Below are 7,701 nucleotides of genomic sequence, written 5' to 3'. Positions count from 1 at the left end.
TTCTGGGTTTGAGACGAGAACATGGTTTAAAGATAGGACTAAAGACAAGGCCCAGGAGGCCCCATTCCTTGCCCAGCAGGAGAGATGGGGCCCAGAAGGATGCCAGGCTCACACGATCCTGCCCCAGAGGGTCAGTCCCTCCTGAGCCTTTCAGTACACAGCTGCCCAGCTGAGTGGGTGGCAATGAAGGGCAGGGGGGGTCTTCACTAGCGTGAGAAGGGAGACACATCACTACAGAGAGAGAAACCCAAGAGGAGGCAGTTTACTGCTTATGGTGGCCACTGGAGCGGCTGTGGAGCAAGGAGAGCAAATAACATAAACGGAAGCAACCGTCAGAGGCGACACGGCCCCACTCCATTTCTCCAGGACCACCATTCGGAGCTGTGGGGGAAGGACGGGTGGTCCAGGCCTCCTCCTCCTCAAGTCAGCATTTGGCAAAATGAGCCCTGGAGTCCAGTCTTTCCTTCAACTTCGAGCCCCGTCTCCTCTGGGTGCTCCAGCCGTCTCCGGCAGGACGGCCTCTTGGTTCTTCGGCTCCACGACTAGGGGCCATGGCCACTCTTGTCTTCTTCCTCGGGGGCCGGGGGCTGCTCCCTGGGGGCAGCCGGTGGTTCCTCCTGGGCCTGGCTGAGCGGGGCTTTTCCTGCTGCAGGTGGGGTGCTCTCGGGCATCTGGGTGAGGCCCGGGGAAGGCGGCCTACCTGAAGCCTGTGCGTAGGGGGCAGCAAACAGGTCCAGGAAGCAGCCGTCCCCTCCCGGGGGGCCCCCCAGAGACTGCGGGCAGAAGGCACTGGGGAATGGCAAGTCTGGCAGGCAGGGGTCGGCCCAGGGCACCGTACCTGTGGGGCCAAAGCACACAGCACAGAGCGCACAGCATGAAGGGGCCCCAGGGCAGTCTCCGCGACAGAGACCCTCCCTGCTCCACAGAGACACGGGTCAGGACCCCAGAGTGGGTCTCCCCTCAGGACCAGGCACCCGCCCCCCATGACTCAAGGGCCTGGGGTTGGGGCACAGCGACCCAGAGCACACTGCAGGTCGGGCTGGGGCCCCCTCACACATGTGGAAGGAGCCCGGGAACCAGAGTCTTTCTCCCTCTTCTTCTCCTGAGTCTCCTAGGGCGATAACTCCAGCATATCCGGGGTCCCGGTGGCCCCTTGGACACTCCCTTTAGCTGTCATCTACTCTGCACTGAGTGTTTCACGCCCGTCATTCCTAGTCCTCACCAAGCCCTCAAAGAGATGGCAATACTATTCCCACTTCAGAATCCAGGAAGCTCAGAACTAGTGATGACTGAGCTGGACTCCATGCTTGGCTTTGCCTCCCTCCAAAGCTCTCTCTCTCGGAGAAGGAAATGGCAACCCACTCCAGTACTCTTGCCTGGACAACTCCATGGATGGAGGAACCTGGTAGGCTACAGTCTATGGGGTCGCAAAGAGTCGGACACGACTGAGCGACTTCACTTTCTTTCTTTCTATAGTTCCTTTTGGAGACGGAAATGGTAACCCACTCCAGTGTTCTTGCCTGGAGAATCCCATGGATGGAGGGGCCTGGTGGGCTACAGTCTCTGGGGTTGCAAAGAGTCGGACACGACTAAGCAACTAACACACACCCAAAGCTCTCTCTTACTCTGCTCTGAAACCTCCAGGAAACTGGAGGACGAAGAGCTTCACCAAGATAGCCCCCGTTTTCGGGATCTCTCCCCTCTCACCCTCCTCAAACACTGGGGTCGGGGGGGCCTTCTCTTCCAGCCCCGACTCACCCACATTCCCGGCCGGCGGCTGCAGCAGGACGGGCCCCGACGGAGGGCCTGGGAAATAGCCCTGGGATGAGCCCCCACCGGGGCCACAGGACAAGGCAAAGAGAGGGTCTTCGGGCAGTGGTGGAGTCAGCGAGCTGGGCAAAGGGAAGGGGTGCAGGTATGGAAACTGGGGCTGTGGGTGTTGGAAGAACTGGGTCTGTGGCCCCTGGGAGAAGGGGAACGATCCTGGCTGGCTGCTGCTGGGTTGGTACTCCTGGAGTTCCAGATCCTCTAAGTATGAGCAGGCAGGGGGTGGAGTGATGCTGTGGGGACAGAGAAGAACTTCCTGAGGCTCCAATGGTTTCATTCCTACCACGCCCTCCCCCACCACCTGCCTCTCCACAAACCCCAGGCCTGCTGCTTCCTCCTCTTCCTGCTCCAGCTTCTCACCCTCTTCTCCTCTACAGCTGTGATGTCCTGATCCTTTCCCTCCCCATCCCCTCACCCTTTAACCCTCACTACATTTACTAACTCCTTGCTTCTCTCAGGGCTTCCCTGGTGGCTCAGAAGGTAGATTCTGTCTGCAATTCAGGAGACCCAGGTTCGATCCCTGGGTCAGGAAGATCCCCTGGAGGATGGAACTGCAACCCACTCTAGTATTCTTGTCTGGGGGGGGTGGGGAAACCCCATCTCTCACTTACCCTCTCACCTCCCAAGCTCCATCCATCTTTCCTCCGTCTGTGCCTCCCCCAGGATAGCTCAATACAGCCCCCCGTGAAGTGGCAGACAAGTACCTTGTTCCCCACAACCCACAAGGGCCATCCTTGTGGCTGCTGTCACTGCCCAGGGTGTCCAGCAGCAGTGGCATCAGCTGGGGGGCATGCACAGGGCCGAGGGGAAAGGGAAGGTTGGCTCTTCGGACAGGTGGGGGGCTGAAGAGTGGGGGGGTCACAGGCCTTCTCTGGGGGCCCTCATTCTGCAGGTTTGGGCCCAGAGTCTGGTCAGATGTCAGCAGCATGGACGGCTCTGGGAACAGAAGTCCACGGGGGTTTGTGAGAGTAAGACAACGGGGAGGGGATGCAGCCTTGGCGGTGCTGGAGGGGGTTAGAGTGCAAGAGGCTTGGGCTCCCCGAAGTGGCTCCACTGAACAAAACCATGGAGAGCTCTGGCCACTCCCAGGTCTTCCAAGAAAGAGCCCTTTGACTTTGCCGTCTTCCCCAGACAACCCTCAGAAGGGGGTCGGCTCACCTGGAAGGGAATCCTGAGGGAGGGTCCCAGGCTCCAGCATCGTGGACTCGGTAGGTGGCAGCTCGGCCACAGAGCTGGTGGCAGACAGATCAGAGACTGCAGGTCAAGGGGTCCCTGGTCTATGACTGGGGCTTCCATGTAGGGAAAGGGACCCACACGTTCAAGCTCTGTCTCCCTACAAGGCACTGCTGCTGCTGCTAAGTCGCTTCAGTCGTGTCCGACTCTGTGCGACCCCATAGACGGCAGCCCACCAGGCTCCCTTGTCCCTGGGATTCTCAAGGCAAGAAAACTGGAGTGGGTTGCCATTTCCTTCTCCAATGTGTGAAAGTGAAAAGTGAAAGTGAAGTTGCTCAGTCGGTTCCGACTCTTAGTGACCCGATGGACTGCACCAGGCTCCCACCAGACACCCAGACACCCACCAGGCTCCTCCATCCGTGGGGTTTTCCAGGCAAGAGTTACTGGAGTGGGGTGCCATTGCCTTCTCCACTGGCAAGTCCCAATCCCACCTGGTCCAAATCCCTCTAAATATTAGCCAACAACTCTGGCTCAGACCGTAAAGAAGCCACCTGAGACGTGGGAGACCCAGGTTTGATCCCTGGGTCAGGAAGAGCCCATGAGAAGGGAATGGCCTCCCGTTCCAGTATTCTTGCCTGGGACACCCCACGGACAGAGGAGCCCGGTAGGTTACAGTCCTTGGGGTTGCAGAGAGGTGAACTTGGCTAAGCAACTCACACACACATGCCCCATCATGTGCCCAGCCTTCCAGCACCTTCCCCCTTCTAGACCCCAGGATCCCAGCTTAGACCCCACGTCCTGCCCATGGGGAGGGGCCAGGAAGAGGAGAAAGTCTTACCTGCATTGGTTGCTGGCGGGGGCTGGGGTAAGGGCGGGACCGGCAGGTGCGTCCTTACTCTCCTTCCCATTCATTTTTCGCCACTTGGCCCGGCGATTCTGGAACCACACCTGTAGGGGAAGAGACACCTGAAGAGCTTGAGGAACAGGGCAGAGCCTGAGGCTCGGGCCTGCTGGCCCATGATGGCTGTGACTGAGGAGGTCCCTGCACCACTCAGACTGGTATGAAAGGTTCATCTAGATGGGGTCTGAGTCACCTCCCTGCGTCATCTAAGGCCAAGGCTGGGTGGAAACAGGCAAGAACACAGCCCTGGCTGAGGCCTCACTCCAGCCCCTGTTGGGGAGCTGCTGAGTACTTGCTAAGCTCCCCCAGAGTCCCGGCACGTGGGCTCCCCTCCACTCCTAGACCGGGGGAGTCAGCACCCTTTACCATGATGCGCTGGGGGGTGACCCCCACTGTCTGGGCAATCTCACGGCGCTTATCGCTGTCTGGATAGTGGTCATCTTGGAAGAGCCTTTCTAGCTCCTCCAGCTGGTCTAGAAGAAGAAAACACTGGCTTTGAGGATGAACACCAGTAATGAGGAAGCAGAGGAGAAACACACGCCTTTCAGGCGGGACCACTGTCCCCAACCCAAGGGCCTCCCACAGCCTGGTGGCTAAGTTCCCCCAGTGGGCTGGGGCCTCCTCTGGCTTGGGCTTTGTGGCAGGGAGCTGCGTGGTGGGTTACTTTCCTGTTTCTTCCATGTTCTGATAAGAAAACGCAAACTTCCCCTCTTAGGGTCAGAAGTCATGGCCTTGCAGAGGTCAAGAGACGTTCCAGCCAAGGTGATGCATAAGCTAACTGCACTCCCGTCTCCTGGGGCCACGTTCCCAGAGATTGACACCAGGTCCCTCTGGTTTCCTCTCACCTCAGGGACTTACCCGAGCGGTACAGGGTGCGAGTCTTCTTCCGGACCTGGCAGGTCACTTCCGGGGACCTCTTCTCCTGGTCCAGGTTTTGGTTCTTCTGGGCCAGTGTGTTGAGGAGGTTGGCCACATGGCAGGACCCCCGGCCTAACCCACAAGGCCCTGGGTTGTACGTGGCCCGAGCCGGGTTAACGCTGCTGGGAGATGCCGTCGAGGCCGGACCCACATCCCTAGGCTTCTTCTGCTTGCTGGTGGCTGGAGAAGAGGGCCTCTTCCCCAGCCTGCCCTCTGTCCCCGGGAAGGGAGGCCCTTGCCCTTGAGGCTGGGGTCTAGGCGAGGCCAGGCTCCTGTCTTCGTGGAGAGCTCCTGGGCTGGGGCGCTGGCAGGCTTTCATAGGCCCAGTCCCTTCCCCAGGGGCCTCTGATGGCCGCTTCTCCCCGTAGATGGTGCAGGAAATAGGCACGTCCTTGCCTGGGGCATCCTGAGTGTGGGGGGCTGACCTCTGCAGGGCTTCCTCCTCCTCCTCCAGCCTGGCAGCAGGGACACCCCCCTGGCCTGTGGAGAGCCAGCACCCCGACTCAGCACAGGAGAAGGAAGAGCCTGGCCCAGGAGGATGCACTGCTTCCTGGTCTGCAACTGGTGTCCTGTTTGACCTTAAGCTTTCACTTGTCTACTTAACAAACGCGGTAACAGTTCCAGGCGTACCTTCCTAACTCGGCTACCGTGAGGATCACAGGAGGGAATCCTTCTTGCCTGGAGAATTCCATGGACAGAGAAGCCTGGCAGGCTACAGTCCACAGGGTAACAAAGAGTCGGACACGACTGAGCTAACACATACGTACATACGTAGCTTGGAAAAGCAAAAGCACGCAGATGCCACCATCAGGGGTCTGAGCTCGTGAACCTAGATGGTGGGGGAGGAATCCTAATCTGGGGGGAACTTACTCCCTGGGAGTTCCCAGTTTTCTCCTAGACACCTGGATTGTGAGTTTGAGACTGAGACTCTGCAGCTGATCAGACTGGATCCCGGTCCTGCTCCGGACACAGCATCACGGCTGAGCAGGAACACGGCAGGACTGAGTGGTGTCCAGGGGCCCAGACAAGAACATCAAAGGGGAGCTAACAGGAATGTCTACCCTCATCTCCCACAGAACTGGCTCTCTCCTCACCCCTATACACACCCTCATCCCCTCCCTGCAAAGCGGGACCTCAGCCAAGGGCCTGGAGCCCAGGCCAGCCCCCCTTTTACAGGTATGGAAGGGTGACCTGACGAGCACTGTACATTCCCATCCCTCAGCCTTCAGCTTGTCTGTCCTTTTCTGAGCTATGATTCATCAGGAGTTTACCAGGTCCTGGGCATGGTGCTAAGCACCTTTCAGAGATCAGTCCGGTCTGCATTTAATCCCTGTGAGGAAGGCATAGGCATCTCTCCCTCTAACAGATGAAGAAATGCAGATGGCAGAGTTCAGTGACTTGCCTAAACTCACAGTGCAGGGCTCTTGTTCACTAGACGGAGCCCTTCCGAGGGTCACCAACCTGCCCCTCATTTCCCTCCCAGCTTATTCATAACCTCCAGAACTCTCTCAGGTCAAGGAGCTGTTGTGTTATTTCTTACAAAACTAGAATATTTTTATTAAAAAAAATTTTTTTTTTAATATTTTTCAGTGGATGCTCACTGGTGTTTTGTTTTGGCCCCCACAGCATGTGGGATCTTGGTTCCTCCACTAGGGGTCTACCCAGGCCCCCTGCATTGGAAGTGCCAAATCTGAACCTCTAGACCATCAGGGAAGTTTCCAAGAGCGAGTTTTTCTGGTTTTTTTTTTTTTTTTTTTTAATGAAAGTTGCATGAGACTGACTAGCTTAAGGAACCGCTTTCTAACAACATGTAAAGAAAGATGTAGGTTACAGGCTAAGGTGCTTTGCCAGATTGTTCCCTAGCGTACAAGCTGGTGACCAGGGTTTGCAGGCTTCTACTCCATAACTAAGCCGAGTGGCCGGATGGGGAAATGCGGAAGAAGGGACACACTGGTTTTACAGTATTTCTGGAGCACTGGAGCCTAGCAAATCTGGTACACAGTAGATGGTCACTAAAGGCAATGGATCACCTTGATAGCTTTCCTAAAGTGGCTCAGTGGTAAAGAATCCGCCTGCCAATGCAAGAGCCCCGGTTCCAACCCTCAGTCAGGAAGACGCACTGGAGAAGGGCATGGCACTCTTTTGCCTAGAGTGTCCTTCCCTGGAGAATTCCATGGACAGAACAGCCTGGTGGACTACAGTTCATGGGGTCGCAAAGAGTCGGACACGACTGAGCGACTGAAGAACAACAAATCAGGGTGATAGACCCTGGTAAAAAAGGTGATGGGTCTTGGAACCTAGAACAGCAGAGCCTCAACCCTGCTTTCCTTCTCTGCGTGTAGACAGATCAGAACCCCAAAACGGAAGGGTGCTGTGGGGAGGGCTCCCTGGCCCGCGACACCCCCTCGAGTCCCCCTCAGCTCCCAGCCCCGACCCTCCCGAGCTCTAGAGGCCTGGCTGCTGGGCCCCCGGGCTCCCGCGCACTCACCCCGCAACTCCGGGCCGCGCTCCCGGGTGGGCTCCATGGCCTGGACTCCCGCACGGGGCCGCCCGCCTGCCCGCCGCCTAAAGAAGCCTCGCGCGCGGGCAGGTGTGTGTCCGCGAGGCCCGCCCGGGAGGGCGGCGCGCGGGGCAGCTGCAGGGCGCGAGGCCCGGGGGCCACGCAGCTGCCCGCCCCCGCCGCGGCCGAGAGGGGCGGGTGCGGCCGCTCCCTGGGCCGGGGGGCGATGCACGTGAGGCGTGGGCGACAGCCCGCCTCCAGGGCCCGCGTCCGGGAGTCTGCAGCGCTCACCAACGCCCACCATCTCCCAAGGCCGGCCTTGGCACTGGGCTCTGGTGGCGGCTTGCGCCTTGGAGACGGAGTCCTTCCTTGGGAACCGGGT

General features: G+C 58.6%; 1 protein-coding gene across 1 annotated transcript; it reads right to left on the bottom strand.

Annotated features, from left to right (window-relative positions):
* Positions 1-234: 234 nt before the first annotated feature.
* NOBOX (NOBOX oogenesis homeobox) lies at positions 235-7,444 on the bottom strand. The gene is made up of 8 exons (XM_027538743.1): positions 7,308-7,444; positions 4,760-5,299; positions 4,268-4,374; positions 3,839-3,948; positions 2,986-3,059; positions 2,532-2,763; positions 1,759-2,060; positions 235-838 (listed from the first exon to the last, which is right to left on the bottom strand). The coding sequence occupies exons 1-8, from the start codon at positions 7,342-7,344 to the stop codon at positions 543-545; spliced, it is 1,698 nt and encodes a 565-aa protein (XP_027394544.1). The 5' UTR covers positions 7,345-7,444; the 3' UTR covers positions 235-542.
* Between the last annotated feature and the right edge of the window lie 257 nt (positions 7,445-7,701).

Source organism: Bos indicus x Bos taurus, chromosome 4 (genome assembly GCF_003369695.1).
Source record: "Bos indicus x Bos taurus breed Angus x Brahman F1 hybrid chromosome 4, Bos_hybrid_MaternalHap_v2.0, whole genome shotgun sequence".
Taxonomy (NCBI): Eukaryota; Metazoa; Chordata; class Mammalia; order Artiodactyla; family Bovidae; genus Bos; species Bos indicus x Bos taurus.
The sequence above is the reverse complement of the archived record's forward strand: the minus strand, read 5'-3'. Positions and strand labels throughout refer to the sequence as shown.